At 33.6% G+C, this 18,165-nt stretch overlaps 3 protein-coding genes across 4 annotated transcripts; 1 reads left to right on the top strand and 2 right to left on the bottom strand.

Moving 5' to 3' along the window:
• Positions 1-2,962: 2,962 nt before the first annotated feature.
• On the bottom strand, positions 2,963-8,072 carry LOC124942551 (protein RBL-like). Of its 2 annotated transcripts, none has more exons than XM_047483077.1 (6): positions 7,915-8,072; positions 7,742-7,840; positions 6,336-7,408; positions 6,005-6,266; positions 5,285-5,470; positions 2,963-3,093 (listed from the first exon to the last, which is right to left on the bottom strand). In XM_047483077.1, exons 1-6 carry the CDS (start codon positions 7,931-7,933, stop codon positions 3,050-3,052), a joined length of 1,683 nt encoding a protein of 560 aa, XP_047339033.1. In that variant the 5' UTR covers positions 7,934-8,072; the 3' UTR covers positions 2,963-3,049. The 2 variants fall into 2 exon arrangements, with proteins under 2 accessions (XP_047339033.1, XP_047339034.1); XM_047483078.1 differs by having other exon boundaries at positions 3,017-3,105.
• On the top strand, positions 4,160-5,222 carry LOC124942553 (inactive protein RESTRICTED TEV MOVEMENT 2-like). The gene is made up of 2 exons (XM_047483079.1): positions 4,160-4,352; positions 4,428-5,222. The coding sequence occupies exons 1-2, from the start codon at positions 4,184-4,186 to the stop codon at positions 5,087-5,089; spliced, it is 831 nt and encodes a 276-aa protein (XP_047339035.1). The 5' UTR covers positions 4,160-4,183; the 3' UTR covers positions 5,090-5,222.
• A 6,648-nt stretch (positions 8,073-14,720) lies between the features above and the next one.
• On the bottom strand, positions 14,721-16,398 carry LOC124943779 (probable serine/threonine-protein kinase kinX). Its single transcript, XM_047484251.1, has 6 exons — positions 16,342-16,398; positions 16,069-16,215; positions 15,938-16,006; positions 15,723-15,875; positions 15,188-15,610; positions 14,721-15,017 (listed from the first exon to the last, which is right to left on the bottom strand). Exons 1-6 carry the CDS (start codon positions 16,396-16,398, stop codon positions 14,721-14,723), a joined length of 1,146 nt encoding a protein of 381 aa, XP_047340207.1.
• Positions 16,399-18,165: the final 1,767 nt, after the last annotated feature.

Genomic DNA, 18,165 nt, shown 5'->3' on the forward strand with positions numbered 1-18,165 from the left:
TTTCAATCGAATGTCATGTCTTTAAGGGTAGTTCGTACAATCTAAAAATTGGTTGGTCCACTGACTTACGTATTATTTCATGTGTTTCGTTCATGAAACGAATGCAACGAAGGACTTCAATGGTTGACACAACCTCAGGTATGCATTTTAGGAAAATAGTTTTTCCACAAAGGTTATATTATAGAACCCTTGGCTTACTTTCCTATTGAATCTCATAAAAAGTAGGTAGGAAGACTATCCTTTTGGAAGTTGTCATGTCTTAGAAACGATGATTCAACATATCATTCTATAGCATAGACATTTTTTATTTGGCCCGTACAAGTTTTAGATTAGTACGTACTAAGACATAATAATCTATTTGACTTCGAGAGTCACCACTTTAGTTACTTTACAAAGAAACAAAATTAAAGAAAATTCGGTATTTATTTTTAAATGTTTGGTGTTTGATTAGACATTCAGAAAGGTCTACGATGTTGTGTCATATGCGCCTGTCCAGATGGACAGTCTCTACTCGAACGTAGTTGGCCATTGATTATTTGATACGATTGTTACACATGTGTTATGAGTTCAAAATTCTTTTTCTCTTGTGATTATCCTAACATGTGTCTAATCCAAAGCGCTAGCTATATTTCTTACTTAGAGATGACTCTAAACGTCCATTAAGTTTTAGACAAGGTTGAGACAATAGAGCCACAAACGCGTCCCAATCACAAGAAGAACACAAATGTGAAGTGAAAAATTCACATGTTAATTGATTGAAATTCAGACCGTGGATCCTTGTAGGAAATAGGTTTGAGTTTAGAAAATTTGCATTTAAAATTTTAAAATATTGGAGCCCAGTTTATAATACCACAAAATTCAGATAATTTTTCAATACCGTTTGAAAAGTTCTTAAAATTTGTATACATGTTAAGAATAACTTTAGGAGTACGTTGCACTCGAGTTTGGTATTTTTAGAGTTGTAAAACTCCATGTATGACACTATGAAAATGATTGTTTTTCCAAACGTACCCTAAAAGTTTTGACTTTTTTTGTGTAGGTCAAAATTTTTTTTTTAACCTGTAATAAAAAAATCATAATTTATGGACTTGTAAGATTTGAGATATATACTTCTAAAGATAGACTATTTTCCAAACATATCATAAAAATTGAGAAAAAACAATATTATTGTAGAAAATAATATTTTTAACAACACTGTATTTTTTATTTTTTATTTAAATTTTTCTAAAATAATTAGAAGATCCAATATGAAAAGAAGAGGTTTTCGGTATAAAACGGAACCAAACAAGGTAGGAAATATTCTATTTTCGAAATTGAGACTTTGGACGAGACTGAAATAATTTAAAATTAAAAGTTTGGGATTAAAATTAGACGTTGAAAAAGTTCAGACCCAATTTGAACTTGAGCAGAATAATTTCATATTATTTTAATTAATTCGGAATTAGAAGTTTAACGTGGAATTTACAGGTTTCAAAATTCCAAGGGTATGAATTAGAGCATCATCAGTGCACAAGACCTCTGCCCTCTTATTTTGTGAAATCAATATTCCACATCAGCAAAAAGCGGGCACACATTGTAGTTGGCCAAAACACTCCAATACTTCCGCCCGCCCTCTTATCTAAATAATAAATTTTGCATGGAATCTCAGTCTTTTTCACAAAGATCTCGAGAACAATTATACAATTCATAAACAAATAAGAATATTTCGAAAAATCAAATAGAATGCAAATGCTAATAACTACGATTTACAAACTATATATTGCTTTGCTGAATTGAGATTACAAATAGAGTTTGGACTTATCGTTCAAGAAATGCGAAAAACAGCATAAGATTCGGGATGGCAATGGATACTTGTATGTCCGATATCCGTGGTTACTCAGTAGTCGAGTTCAGTATTTTAAATCGGGTTTGGGATCGGGCATGGAGAAGGGGAGAAGATACTCGGTTAGGTACGGGTCGGGGATGAAGAGTATGCGAAACCAAAACCCGATATTATTAATATTATTCTTTTTTATTAAAGTTTAATGTGTGACTTTTTAACTGTTTCTTCATTACAATTATATCATTTAATTTTATCTTATCCACATAAATACACTACACTCCACCTTTAAATTTCTTATATTCCTCTAAAAGAATATTTTTTTTATATTAATCTTCAACCTCAACTTTTATTTTAATAACAAAATTACCATCAAAAATCTAAAATTTTCTGTTGAAAATTTTATAAATGATGTAGAGGCTTCAAAATCTATCATATTACAAGAACACATCAATATTGATTGTATATGCATCCATTGCAAAACTTGTGAGAAAACAACAAAATATGTAAAGTTATGAACCAAAACATTCAAATAATTTTATAATGTTGTTGAACATGGAGATGAATAGACAAGAGGAGCAGAGCTTGGAACATATTGCTTGGATGTGATAGGAGATCTAAAAGCAAGGAACAACATAACCTTAAGGAATGAGATCATCTACCAGAATTGAATTATCACACTTGCAGCTCAAGATCACCAAGCTTTTGAACAAGCTAACCTGAAAAAAAAAATCAACAAAATGAATACCAGACGTATGAAATTCAAATACATCAATTTAAATGAACAATCTTCGTTCATATAGATGTACCTACAAACTTAGTGAAAAATAAGAGCTACATTGCAGCGATCTTCAACCCACATAATGCAAACTTCATCACTCGAGAGACGAAAACAATTCATAGATCAGATGTCACGCTTGTAGAAATGAAATCAATAAAACTAGCAGTTACAAGAGCAATCAAACTACATCTTACAGAAATCACAATATTTACGGATGGTTAACTGGCAGCCAATAATCTGGATATCCTCATTAAGAGCTCGTACTGGGCTGCAAGACCAATTAAATTTGACATTCTTTAAAACCTTCAACATAATTAGAACTTCAAAATCAAGTGAATGAAAAGATAAATTAATATTGCAGCAGCTCACTATACTGAAATTCAAATGAAAGAAGGAACATACCAGAAACTCGGATTGAACAAAACCTCCCTGAAATCCAAAGTCGACTCTCACATGATCAAATGAACTTTTGAATCATTGTCCATGCCACCTTCTGAAGTTCAACCTCAACCACAAACAGGACTTTGAACTAACAAGAAGAGAACTATACTAACTAGGCGATTTTGCCCGAGCGAAAAATCAGGAGACCACAATTAAGATTCGTAACAGCTCAGAATCATATATTGCAATCTAAGGTTTCACACAACTGAAAGATCTGTGAATTTAGGAATAAGAAAGATTGAAAAATAAAAAAAAGGAGATTATTAATCAAAACTCCTTATTTTAGAAACCAACAACTATCATTATGGCTTTTTGATTTATTTGTAGCTTATATACTCATCTCCTTTACCTGGATTTGTTTCATCTACGAAATATATTACATTTATGTCTAAAATAAAAATTCACCCGCATTAAGAATCGTAATTCTAATTTTTCTTTTTTTATGTTTGTCTTAACAGTTAATATCTCGTACACTAACTTTTATTTCAAAGTGGTATACGACCAATTAAAGTATCTTGTTAATTTCGTGATTACAATATATTAATACATACTAAAATTGATTCAAAGTAAATTATATGTATAGGGTAAGAAATTATGTTAGCAAGTTATGAATTCGAATAATCACTTAAAAATATAAGTAGATTATATCAAATTTGTTAACAATGATAGTTACATAATTTCTTTCCACTTAGTAATTCAATTTCAATTCTATAGAATTTGAACATAAATTCTACCTATTCAAACATAGCCGTATGGACTATCTACAAGTAATTTAATTTAATTCAACAAAATAAACCAGACAAGAAGTTTTGCTTGTAGGCAATGCTAACAAGCTTTGCCAATAGCAAATGCCAAACAAGGAACCTTAAAATTGTCTTTGACTTGTCTTCTTCATTAAAAAGCATTCCTTCCCCATCAAGCAAAAGGTAAAAACATACCACAAATACTTTGGTATGAATGCAATTTCATCAATGAGAAAACATAAAGTCTTATTTAGTAGTAGTCTACAAATTTACATTAAAATTGGGATAGTTTCAGTTTCAAGAAACCATTCCCAACAAGCCATCTTCCTCCCTTCCTTGCTTCCTTCCTTCCTTTTCCTTAGGACTTAATCTAACATCTCTATATATACATTTAATTCTATGAAACAATTATCAATTTATTTGAAAAGGACAAGCCAGAAGATGAGTTCAAACAAAAATACTACTCCAATGAGTCGAGGTGGAGTACGACCCGTATATGAAGTATTCAAGCCCATGTCAGAATGGAACGAAGAAGAACAGTCCGACATTCTTCTCCTTTATCTCCCTGGTAAGTATATTAAGTATCGAAACAAGAAAGGAAATTTTTTTTGTTCATGGTAATAAATTTCTCAAATTGTGGCAGGCTTCATGAAAGAACAAATAAGGGTTTCAACGGAAGGAGTGAACACCTTAAGGATCCAAGGGGAGCGTTTAGTTGCGGGTAACAAATGGAATCGCTTTGAGGAAGATTTTCGCATTCCAGATCGGTGTAACCTTGGAGGAATTCATGCCAAGGTTCAAGGAGGAGTTCTAATCATTACCATGCCAAAGAAGATAGAATTCAAACAACCTAATGATCGAGTACAACAACAACAAAAACCACTTATACAAGAACCGGTGCCAGTGCCAGTGCCAAAGCCAAAACCAATTCCGGAACCTTCTCAAAGGGTGCAAGAAGAAAGCAAGACTAAAAGCAACAATCTTATCCCGGAACAAGCTTTTGAATCCTCAAATTATAGAGAAGGGAATGTTAACAACCTTAACATGCCCAAATTCGACCAAGAAAGTGGAAAAGAACCCAAAATGACAACACTGAGTGGTGAAACCAAAAATCCTCAAAAGGGTATTATTGGTTTAGACAAGGAAACGGATAAAACCGATGGTATCAACTTTCAACAGGCCATCAGAGGATTAGGAAAACGAAGCATGAACGAAGAAAGACAACTACTAGTGAACATGGGGGCTGCGATTTTAGTAATTGTCACATTTGGGGCATACCTCTTCTCAGGGAATGCTAAACTTTAAATATAGTTGAATGTGTACAGAAACTAAAAATGTGAATTATAAATATCCTTTGTGTAAATAATAATCATTTGGAGATGTAAAATGGCTGTTACTGTTTAAATTAAGCAAATGGACTTATATCAGATTAGTCTAAACTCTAAAGAAATAAAAGAATCTAACAGATTGTTTATATAAGTTAGATCTAACGAGACTCACTATTAGCGTCGGAATTACTAGTTTCTTGATCCACAAGAAATCTCGGTTTAGCTTTTGACATCTTCGTAGATGGTTTTAATCTCGATGGCTTCTTCACCTTCTCCGCCTGCAACTCCAGGACCTTCTCCGAGGGTTTCCTTTTTCTTTTCGACAGTGTTCCGTTTGCATATTCCACAGCCGAGTTTTCTACATATGCAAAGAAAAAACAAGATTAGATTATCAGCAATTAAGTAAATTTGGATGAGTCTTTTTTTGGTTCTTGTAACCATGCTAACACATCATCCCACTGTCATTATCCCACTTCAATCAAGGTTCTTAGTAGTGTTGAAATATTACGGTTAGTATAACAGATGTAAGATCAAGAATAAAATAAAGGAGATGAGGAAATTGACTTCATTAGATGGGAAAGGGAATGTCAAACGAATGATGGAGCTAAAGAGATTACATCAAATATTTTGTACATGACATAGCTGCCATATATATAGTATTCATAAGTAAACTAAACAATATTAATCCCAAGACCTATTGATTACACTTAAAACCCCTAATGTAGAACTAAACACGTATCTGGTTCTTTTACTCATAATCGAACTTGAGACCTCAATCTCTTAGTTCAAATACTATTACCACTTAAGTTACCTGGGTGGGTTGAATACTTGAATTGAAGAACTTTTGTTTTATTTGTTTTTTCTCTTAGCTAGAAAAACAACTTTAGTTTACCTTTAAGTACCGGCCATTCTGGATTGTTTGAAGCTCGGCCATTCTGGAACGCCTCTTCTGAAAGAGGGGATGCTGAATGGTGGCTCTCAACCGCCTTTGACGAGCTATCAACACATTTATCTGGTTGCTCAGGAATGTCTGGGATAGGACTAACAGGCAAGTATCGTATTTCATCTTCAAAATCTGAATCACTAAAAGTGGAATCTTTCTCCACTGTAATAATGTCTACATCTTCATCCACATCCACATCAACTTCTTTCACCTGAAAAAGAGAAGAAAAAAAGTTACTCCAAATAATAAAATAAAATAAAACTTCAAAAATCATATCTACCTTTTCTGTGTCAGGTATTAGATCAAATTCATCTTCTCGTTCCACATACTCCTCGTTTTCCTCAAGTTCCTTAAAATCTGGAGCAAAAGCACTCCAATTCTCAGTATAATCCTTGGCCCAGATATAAACCAACCCATTAAACGAAACCGAGACAACAATAGGATGAACAGGATGCCACGCCAGATCAATCAGAGCTTCTTTAGGACCTTCCAGTATTTTCACAAGATGCCCAGCCCTATCCCAAATATATATCTTATGTTCTCCCTTGTTAGCAGAACCACCAATCAACCATTCACCATCTCCACTGAAACAAGGAGCCTTCCAATGGATTCTAGTTATTGAATCTTGCAACTCTCTGAAAAGCGAAAGGCTTTTCGCTCCAACAGCTTTCAAATCATCCTCTTTCAATTCATCAAGTGCTTTTCGTCCTTCCTTCAGTGGTAGAAGATTCTCATATATCCTGATCATTCTGTCATTAGAGTTTGTGAGAAGATATTTCCCGTTTCTGCTGAATAAAATGTTTTTTATAACAGAGCCTCCAGAAATAGGCACCACAGCGCAGATTTCAACATTGGAGTAATCAATTATAAGTATCTCTCCTTTCGAATTTCCCACATAGACCAAATCACCGTGCTTGCTGAAGCAAGCGGCGGTTGGAGTGTAAGGGGCTGATCCATCAGAAAATTTGTTACGTGCAGTAGCACTAGTAGGGGCAGAAACAACAGCTGTCTCGGTCAAAGATACAGGTAGAACAGTTGTGGTCCCTGTATTCAAGTCAACAATCATGGGAGCAGATGAAAATGGACAAGCCAAACAAACAGTTGGATTAGAGGAACCGGGATGAAGGCGAGCAAGTAATGCAGTCTGTTCAAGAACTATTCGCGTTATTCTTTCTCCTTTAACCACATCCCAAAGATTTAATGATTTGTCAGTTGAGGAAACTAACAAGAGATGACCATACTTTGACCAACAGACACTCGTAATGGCGGAAACACAATCCTTATCACGGAGTTCTTTAGCAACTCCTCTTGTCTCAAAATCCCAGATAATGCAACTTCCATCTGTGCAACCAGCTGGAAAAAAATAACAATCCATTCATATATCAGAGACAAACGACATTGTGTAACAGGCAACTGGACATCCAAAAGTAAAACAAAAGAAGAACCCAGAAAAATAAGCAAAACCACTTTCAATATTTATGAAACACAAAATCTTTGGAGATTCAATTTCAATTGCCCAGATGGGAACCAAGTCGAGTAGATAGAATATGGTATTTTTTTTCAAATTTCAGAAAACATTGAAAGAGAGCGACAACCCTCTTTGGTACACAAAATGCAGCAGTAATGAAAGAACAATAATCCTAGTCCCACCCACAATCACATAGATGAAAAAGACAGTGAGATTACCTGCAAGAAGTGTTCCTCTGCGGTTAAAGGCGATACATTTCATAGTCCCATATTCCAGAAACTCTTCTATCACCTCTGGAAAATCTCCCTGCAGTGGATCTTCACAAAAGAAAAGAAAAAAAATCACACAAAGTTCAAAATCTTAAGTATTTAGCTTATATAAACAACGATACCTATAATTGAAGCATTCATGGTGCCTATAATTTAGGGGGGGTTTTGCGACGGAAATTGCCCGGAAAACACAGCGAGAGTGAAGACTATGGACCGGATTCCGGATTCCGGAAGGAGATTTTCCGATACTTGAAAAGAGAGTGCCTAAGAAAATTTCAACTTCCCAAAACAATAAATTCTTCTGTAATTTTCAAAATAACCTATTTAGTATAATATAATAAATATTATTATCACTTAATATTTTTATTTAATATTTACTTAATATATAATTAAAATAAAATATTTTAAATAAAAAAAATATTATAATTATATTATTTTATAATAAGTTTAAGTAATCTATTTTAGTTAGGATAACTTGGTTTTGACACTTTTTTTTAGTTATTAATTTTATAACATGAATATAGTTTAATATAATATTTAAAAATTTAAATTTATATATTTAATTTTTTTTATAAATTTTAAAATTCAAAAATATAACCGAACAGATAAAAGATAAAAATAAAATATAATTAAAGTTATGATAAAGATTATATTATATAAAAATAATGATTTAATTATGTAAATAGATATATAAAAATATAAGTAATTAAATTAAAAAAAAAATAATAATAATTTATAAATTAATAAAAATATTAAAAATATATATAAGATAACTTATAACATTTATTATATTATAGTATATAAAATAATAATTTAATTATTTAAATAAAGATATGAAAATATATTATTAAATTTAAACTTTATTTATTAATAAGATATCATATTAATATAAATATAATATAATAAGTGGATTTGAATAATAAATTAAGTTGTTTTAAAATAATAAAATAAAATAGGTTTAAGATCGGGAAATTGAAAACAGGTTGAGAATAGAGAAATAGAAAGGAAAATAATAATTAAAAAGAGAGTTAACAGTAGAGAATTTCCAACTTTCCCAAAATTATTTATTCTTCTATAATTCTTAAAACCTATTTAGTATAATATAATTTGTAAATATTTATTTAATACATAATTAATTTAAAATATTTTAATAATTATAATATAATAACTTAATTATGAATAAAAAATATTATAATTATTTTATTTTAGGGTAAGTTTAAGTTATTTATTTTAATTAAAATAAGTTGGTTTTGACACGTTTATTTCAAAAACAAAATTGCAAAAATTATTAATTTTATAATATGAATACTATGATCAATTACCTTTTGTGCTCAAGAAAGAATGAGCAGAACAGAACAGAGAAATTGGCACAACCAAAATTGAATTCCCAAATTCAAGAATGAGGAGATCAAATGATATGGATTAATTTATGTGTTCTAATAGGATCGATTATATTAATAATAATTTAATTATATAAATAGGCATAAAAATAAAAATACAAGTATTTAATAATAAGTTATAAGTTAATAAAAATATTATAAAATAATTATAAAAGATAATGTAATTGTGATTATAACATTTATTATATTATATAAAAATAATAATTTAAATATATAAATAATTAAATTTAGAATATATTTAATAAAAAATATATAATATTAATAAAAATATTAAAATAAAATATATATAATAAGTGAGTTTTAATAGTAAATTAATTTATTTTGAAAAGTTAAACCTAACACAGTACACCACATCCATGTGGAATGTATGAGGTGAAAGAAGTTAAAGTTAGTTTATATTATTTGAATATAGTTATTATAAAAATATAATAAATTATATATAATATTTTAATTAATAATTTAAATAATCTTAATTTATAAAGTATGGATTGTAATTTTAGTATATATATAAACAAAAAAATTTTCACAAAAACGATATAGATTTAAACGCATTTTAAATATTTTATAATTTTCATTACAAAACCAACCAACCAAAAAAATATATATTGTTTTTGTGAAAGAATTTTTGAAACTGTATTTGTGCTCGTGAAAATTATGAGTATTCGGAGATGAAAAAGAAGATTCAAAATTTTTGTGAACAATAAAGGGTCGAATTTATTGATTCTATATTTTGTGAGTTTGATTATAGAGATATATTTCATGTTTATTCTCTCTTGTCCAATAACTGTCTCTACTTACCAATTTTAAAAATTTATTATTTTTCAAGTTAAATTTTAAAGATTTATCTAAATCCTTATTATGAAAGTATTAAAATATATTGTTTTACTGGGCATGATATTTATTATTACCTAATATTTATTATTATTTTTTATTAAAAAAAAGTATGACTTTTTTTTATTTTGGGTTTTTAAATAATTCAAAAAATTAAAATATTATTTTAATTTCTTTTATTATTTATCAAATTACATCATTCATTAATCAAAATAATAAAATATTTTATATTTAAAATTATTATTTATTTTATTTATATATATATATATATTTTAATTAAGATGTTTCAACTCAAAACATTTTCAAATTGAATAGAATTCATAAATTTTATTTTATTTATATTTAAATCTTTTTACTCCACATCCTCAAAATGAAAATCAATCATCATTTTTCACTCAAGTTATTTAAATAACTCATATTCAATAAGCCCATTATTTATTTTATAGATATAATAAAAAATTTTATTACCAATATATATTATAATCATGTATAAATTATTTAATTATATGTATTATTATAATATATAATTTTTTCTAATAAACTTTAAAAGGTTAAAAACATATATTTTTTTAGTAAAGCCCAATGACAAACAACCCTAGAGGACTTTCCTAATTAAATGGAAAGTTTGATTCACAAGTTATATGGACATAAGTCGAATCCTTTCTGCTTTTCAAAAAGACAGCCAGCATAGCTAATACATGAAAATAGGGAAATTTGATTAAATAATATTTGATCTGGTGCTAACTTATTAATTAAATTGCACGTGTGGTCTTTTTATTTATTTTTTGACGAAATTGCCCTTCTCGCAAAACGCGAAGGGATTTCGCATTTCGCGAAGTGACAATGTGTAAAATGTCCAGATTACCCTTACTATTTAATATAACCTCTCTCATTTTTTTTCATTTCTTTTCTTTTCCTTCTCTCTCTTCCCGCTCTTCTCCTCATTCTCTCTAAACTCTAGCGACGATCTCGTCGGCGATCTCGGCGGCGACGGGTCGAAATCCACTATGAGCTCCACGACGAGCACGAGCACTGTTCCAATTGGTACGTTTATTTTAAGCATGTTTATTGATATTTGGTTTCTTCGAATCATTGTTGTTTAGGATTTCATTCTCGTTTCACTAAGTGCCTAGCGATTCGCGAAGGCCTTCCCGTTTCGCTAAGTGCCTAACGATTTGCGAAGGTCTTCCCGTTTCGCTAAGAGTCTAGCGATTCACGAAATATTAATTATCCGTTTCTAAATCAAATCATGTTTTTTATTGCAACTGAAGTTTTCGTTTTCTATAATGGAGAGTGGAAACTTGATGCTGATGGAATACTGTATTTTGATGCATCTTCAATCAAAACATTTGATTTACCCCAAAGTACTCGTTATGCTGAATTACTTGATATACTCTACGATAGACTTACTGTGCAGAATTCTACATACGATTTAGTGCTCCAAGTCAAGTATGATATTCCGAATATCAGAAATCCAAAACCTGTTTTTATTGATAATGATGGGGATTTGAAAACATATTTATCACGCTTGATTTTGGGTCGAACTGTGTCACCATTGTGTGTATCTGTAGTAGAGAAGTCAACATTTACTAAAGAAAAGATACCACTACTTACATACCCAACTCAAGAAAGTATACTACCACCACAACTTACTAAAAAAAATTGTACCACCCGTTGTACCCTTGGAATTCTTTGTTGAAAGTCAAAATGAAGCCGGAGAAAACTCTTTGCCTCACATCCCACTTACTCAAGACTTGAATGTTAATACTGGTGAAAAGGCATCAATACCTATACAACCAAATGCAAGAAGATCATCAATGGGTACACCAACTAGTACAAGAAAGGCATCAATAGGTACATCATCTAGTGCAAGAAGATCATCAATGGGTACACCATCTAGTGCAAGAAGATCTTCAATGGGTACAACATCTAGTGCAAGAAGATCTTCAATGGGTACACCATCGACAGACCCAACAGACACATCACCGCCAGACCCCTCATTTGCAATGGCATTAACTAGTGAAACCGTATTGGAAGTCGGTTCGTTGTTTGAAAATAAAAAAGAACTTCAACTTGCTCTATATAAATATGCGATGACCAATCATTTTGAATTCAAAGTGGAGAAGTTAAGAAAACATCTTTGGCAGTTGAAATGTTTGGATGAGACATGCAAGTGGAGCTTGTGGGATGTGAAAGGTAAGTTTTCTGAGATGTTTGAGATCCGGAAATTTGAGCAACAACACTCATGATCAGTTTTGTCGAGGCCAAAGAAAAAAATGCAAACACTAGCATGGGTTATTGGGCAGTGCGTGAAGAGCAAGTACATGGACCATCACCATAACCACTTGCCTAAGAAAATAATTGAAGACATGCAGTCAACTTATGGGATATTTTTGACTTATAATAAGGCATGAAGGGCAAGGGAAAATGCTTTAATAGCGGTGCGAGGAACTGTAGAGGATTCCTATGGAATACTGCCATCATACCTTTACATGTTGGAGAAGTGTAATCCTAGTACCATAATTGACATCCAGACAGACGAGATCGGCCACTTCAAGTATATGTTCATGTCCCTAGGCCTCACAATTAGGGGTTTCAAATCCTTTTCCCGTCCTGTATTATGTGTTGATGCTAGTTTTCTTAAGCACAAGGTGGGTGGTCAATTATTGGTGGCTATTGCATTGGATGCGAATGAGCAACTATATCTTGTCGCATTCAGCGTTGTTGATTCAGAGAATAATAACTCCTAGACTTATTTTATGCAAAAACTGAGAGACGTAATTGGATTAGTTGATGATCTCGTCTTCGTATCCGACAGACACCCAAGCATCGCCAATGCCTTGTGTGCTATTTTTCCAGAAGCAGACCACAGTGCGTGCACATATCACATAAAGATGAATATTGTGGCCAAATTCAAAAGTGATAAGTGTCATGCGGAGTTTGATTCGGCTTCTAAGGCGTACACTATCCACGAATTTAATCGATTTTTTGACAAGATTAAGGTTAAAGATCATAGGATTGCTGCATATTTGGAAGAAATTGGGTTTCAAAGATGGAGTAGAACATTTTTTCCCGGTAAGCGATACAATCAACTCACAAGCAATTATGCTGAGAGTTTCAATAGTCAGAGCAGGGAAGCCAGAAAGTATCCCATTTCAGAAATGGCTGAGTATTTAAGATTCACAATACAACATTGGTTTAACGATAGAAGAGAAAAAGCGTCAAATCACAAAGAAATTTTATCTCCAAATTATGAGAAGGTGTTACGTGAGGGATTCGAGAATGCCAGATTCTATACAGTCCAATCGCTTAACCGATTCGAGTTTTATGTGCATGACAATCAGTCCCATTTCAAAGTCAATTTGAAAGACATGAACTGCACTTGTAGAGTATTTGAAGTTTTGGGTCTTCCTTGTACGCATGTAATGACTGCTGCCCGTAGTCGGAATTTGGTTTCTTATGACTTCTGTTCAAGGTATTATTTAGCTCACATGTTCAATTTGTTTAACCAATTGATCAATCGTTATATTTTCCATGCACATAGGTATTACACAACTGAATATTGGATAAATTCATATGCAGAGACATGTTATCCTCCTGGTGATGAAGAAAATTGGGATGTTCCCGAACATATCAAGCAACGTTCGTGTCTTAAACCAAATGTCAAGGTTAAGAAAAGTCGGCCACAAACAAAGCGTGGGTCATCCCAGGGTGAGGTCCGTAAGGTCCTGAGACGATGCAGCTCATGTGCTGGACTAGGACATAATATGGAAACATGCAAAGCAGTGATGTCTGCACCATCTACTGCAAGAGCATCATCATCTAAGCAGCATGAGTCATCTTCTCAACAGCCATCATCTCAACAGTATGAGCCTTTAGATTGATTGATTGTGGTGATACTTTGCTTGAAAGATTATTATGGTTGTAATATATGTTGTTAATTGAATTGAATTATGGTGGTACTGGTCGGTTGAAGTATGTGTTGTTTACATTCAGGTTGTTTGGGATAAATTGTTGTATATGACGTTCATTCAGTTTGTTTGGAAAGAACTTAGTGACTCGCAAGGTACTTAGCGAAACGGGAAGGGCAAAGTAAATCGCGAAGTACTTAGCGAAACGAAATGCACCAAAGCTAACACTTGTTTTTACATTTTACCAAAGTTAACACTTGTTTTTACAACTTTAAAGGTTATCTTCAAGTAATTAGCGAAACGAAATGCACAAATGTGAACCAATATTAACTCTTAATATTTTAACATTTCACCAAAGTTAACATTTTACCAAAGTTAAGAATATACATTTTACAATTTCATTACAATATTCTATGTTCTGCACTAAGGTTCGATAACTTGATGGAATAACCTAACCGCCATCTTCTGTCTAAAAAACCCCATGTTATCTGATGTCACATTCTGCACTCCTAGGTTAGCAGTCAGATATTCCATGTACATCAACGTGAATACACCGTAGTCCCCACTTTCGGATGCTCTTGGGACCTCCCCTATCTTCGCTACTGCGGTTTTGACTTTGGGGTGTGGGAACCTTTTGTATGTCATGGGTTTAATGGGGTCTCTGAAGTTGAAGTCAGGATACCTTTTCCTCTCACCGTCAGTTATTGAGTGTGCAAATATGTGTGGAATCATCTCGCACAACGGTTTCAAAAAAGGATCCAGGTTTTATAAAGATATGCATCGTAGTCATAGACGTTCAATTCGATACTTCTGAAGACGTGCAACACACAAAATCCAATGCTTCTGGTTTATATTGACGGGCAAGTAAATATCGTCGATTTCTGACCATTCAAGCATGTTTCTATGAGGTGCACCCATGTAGTAGTCTTTGAATTCATCGACGGGATAATTTGCAATATCGTTACTGAATTTCTTGTACTCTCGCCCGATTCTATCGGCCAAAAGGCAGTCCCCTATTGCGACTTTAGTCTTGGGATATTCTGCAATCCTTTTTCGCAAAAGGTAGCAGAATGCATCTATTTCCTGCACAATGGGAATACATTCAGTATATGTCAAACAACATTGAACCGTACTTCGCGATTCGCTAGGTACTTAGCTAATCGCTAGGTACTTAGCGAATCGCTAGGTACTTCGCGAATCGCTAGGTACTTAGAGTTTTGCAAAGTACATTAATAATGAATTGCATGACTTACAGTTTCTTCAAGCCATGTCAACCTTGTTAGAACTCTAACAAACATATCTTTCCCCACTACGCAAGTCGATACATCCTTTGTCGCATCATTTGTTTTTGGATCATCCAACCAATCTTTTACTTTATCCAGCAGCTCATCTTCAAATTTTTGAAGGGGATTGATTTTCATTGGATCATTTGTCTTTGGCAGTTTTGACAAAGAAGGGTTGGTGTACGATTCATCTTTTTTCGGCTTCCTCACTCTCCTCCTAAAATTTGCTTTAGGAGGAGTATTGTATAACTGTAAATCATCATTGTCATCTTCAACCTTCTTACTCTCAATTCCTTTTTGCACTTTCACATCCTTCACCTTCAGATCCTCCACTTTCAATTTCAGATCATCCACATCATCCATCTTCTCATCATCATCCACAGTAGATGACTCCTGCAATAGCATAATTGTGGTCAAATATATACTTAGCGAATCGAGAGGTAACTAGCGAAACGTAAGGTACTTAGCGAATCGGGAAGCACTTAGCGAAACACTAGGTAATTACCTTAGTCTCATCCTTCTTCTCAACAACAACATTGCTCTCCTTCTGCTCAACAACAATCTTGCTCTCCTCTTTCTGCTCAACAACCTCAGTCTCCTCCACATTCTCTTCAACCTTGCTCTCCTCTTTGACCTTCACAACCTTAGGATCATTCACCTGCAAAATAGCAACATTGTGGTCAGATATGTACTTAGTAAGTTCAAAATTCTAAATCTTACCTCATTCTCCTCCACATTCTGGTCCTCCTCTTCGAATTCTTCGACTTTCACATCATTAGGATCCTTCGCCTGCAAAATAGCAACATTGTGGTCAGATATGTACTTAGTTAGTTCAAAATTCTAAATCTTACCTCATTCTCCTTCACATTCTGGTCCTCCTCCTCGAATTCTTCGACTTTCACATCAGTCCCCTCCACATTCTGGTCAACCTTGCTCTCCTCCACATTCTGTTCAACCTTGCTCTCCTCCACATTCTGTTCAACCTTAGGATCCTTCACCTGCAAAATACATACTAGTCAGATTCATACTTAGCGAATCGGGAGGTACCTAGCGAAACGCTAGGTACTTAGCGAATTGGGAAGCACTTAGCAAAACGCTAGGACTTAGTATGGACAAAATTTTACCTCGTTCTTCTCCTTCTTCTTGCCCACCTTGCTCTTCTTCTTTTTCATCTTCTCCATATCATCTAATTTGGTTAATAATACGGACATCCTTTTGTTGATTTATCTAACAACTGTTGGGACATACTAAAAACCATCCTCTTCATCGAATCAAGGTGAGTTTGTTGAGTTTCTTTGATTGTGATTTTCAACTCTTCGATGATCTCTATTTTCAGCACTTTCAGCTCCTCCTTCAACTCTATTTTCAGCTCTTTCACCTCCTCCTTCAGCTCTTCACATCTACATCCAACACCAACAGTAGGTGTCCGAGGACTTGACGTCGCGGTGGGGGGAGTAGGAATGCGGGTCGGACTCGATACATAAGAAAGTTTCCGCTTCAAGTTGATTGCTTCTTTGAGAGTGCCTTCAGCCTTTTCCTTCCTGGATGCGGGTTTGGGGGAGTACATTCTTCATGTTCACTTTCATCTTCATCAAAATCCTCTTTGATTACCTTTCCTTCAATAAATCCCTCAAAAAAAATATCAGTTGTCTCGTCCATTTCTTCAAAATCCTCACCACTATATAACCTCTTCTCCATGGAGGACTCTTCCATCTTAGTCACATCCGTGGTCTCAAGGGCAGACTTTACCTCGACCAAGGTGTTTTTCCTATTGGAATGATAGAGTAACAACTTTGGGCGTAGAGGGTCATTAATCTGATTCTTTCTGGCGAATTTAGGGATAAATTTTTGGATGACCTCATACGTCCACACTTGAAGTGCCAGTACGAACCCATAAATGTTATATGTAAAAGGAGCATAAGTATCATCAGCCTTCTCCTTCTTCGAATAATATGAGCTACTGAGATGTTTCATGTTCTTATTTAAACCCTTGAGAGTGGCTCTTAAGGTGACCTTCCCCCATGGATATCGGAGGAAAGTTTCCTCGTCCTCCACCATGTGGAGTATTTTTGGAAATATCACCCTCCTTGGGTCAAATGTAAATAGGTACTCGTAAATCAGGTATACCAGCCCCATCTTGAATGCATCGTCCTTGTCTTTGCATTTCAAAAAAGCAGTCTCCAACTTGCTCATTCGCACACTATTTTTCCCTTTGAAATATTTAACTGAGAGAGGTGGACAACCTCGGAATTCTTCTTCGTTTAACTCAGGAAAACTGTCAAAGTACATGCCTGTAACCAACGCATACTCCTTCATACCAAATATAAGTTCATGCCCATTCACAATGAAAGTTATCTCCTTGGAGTTTGAGCTTACCCTCCTCATCAACATATGATGTACTATTGTTCCTGAGAACTGCAAAACTAGGGCTGTGAATAATGATCTGAACTGGGTATTGTAAACCCTCTTCAAAAGATTCATATCCTCGAACTTCTTAACAATCTTCTTCAGGCAGAGGGCACTTTTCCAAGAAATCCGACCAGGAAACTCAATAATTGTGGTTTCTGCCATCTATAAAATGAACAACATCATCAAAAATGTAAGAACAAACAAATACACCATCGCAAACCATATGTACTTAGCGAATCGGGAGGTACTTCGCGAATCGAGAGGTACTTCGCGAATCGCTTGATACTTCGCGAATCGGGAGGTACTTCGCGAATCGGGAGGTACCTAGCGAAACCCTAATAGCGAAAACTGAACATAAGACAGCAAAAACCATACTAATAAAAAAAACCTAAACAAAAAATTAGAAACAACTTAACATGCAAAAACCCTTAAACTTTACATGCAGAAACCAAAATCCATAAACAAAAAACCAGAAAATGATCGGCCTTGGCAGGGAGAAGAATGAACCACTAGGTATTTAGCGAATCGCTAGGTACTTA

Source organism: Impatiens glandulifera, chromosome 6 (assembly GCF_907164915.1).
Source record: "Impatiens glandulifera chromosome 6, dImpGla2.1, whole genome shotgun sequence".
In the NCBI taxonomy this organism is placed as follows: domain Eukaryota; kingdom Viridiplantae; phylum Streptophyta; class Magnoliopsida; order Ericales; family Balsaminaceae; genus Impatiens; species Impatiens glandulifera.

What these genes read in the sequence shown, in the direction of transcription:
- LOC124942553 (XM_047483079.1), top strand. Translation starts at nt 4,184, where the DNA reads ATGAAACAATTATCAATTTATTTGAAAAGGACAAGCCAGAAGATGAGT. An exon ending in TCTTCTCCTTTATCTCCCTG is followed by an intron (nt 4,353 to 4,427) that starts GTAAGTATATTA and finishes AAATTGTGGCAG; the next exon opens with GCTTCATGAAAGAACAAATA.
- LOC124942551 (XM_047483077.1), bottom strand. An exon ending in AGAATGGCCGGTACTTAAAG is followed by an intron (nt 5,471 to 6,004) that starts GTAAACTAAAGT and finishes TTGCATATGTAG; the next exon opens with AAAACTCGGCTGTGGAATAT. An exon ending in TAGTAATTCCGACGCTAATA is followed by an intron (nt 3,094 to 5,284) that starts GTGAGTCTCGTT and finishes GTTGAACTTCAG; the next exon opens with AAGGTGGCATGGACAATGAT.
- LOC124943779 (XM_047484251.1), bottom strand. Translation starts at nt 16,398, where the DNA reads ATGGAGAAGATGAAAAAGAAGAAGAGCAAGGTGGGCAAGAAGAAGGAG. An exon ending in AGAAGAAGGAGAAGAACGAG is followed by an intron (nt 16,216 to 16,341) that starts GTAAAATTTTGT and finishes TGTATTTTGCAG; the next exon opens with GTGAAGGATCCTAAGGTTGA. An exon ending in AGAATGTGGAGGAGAATGAG is followed by an intron (nt 15,876 to 15,937) that starts GTAAGATTTAGA and finishes GCTATTTTGCAG; the next exon opens with GTGAATGATCCTAAGGTTGT.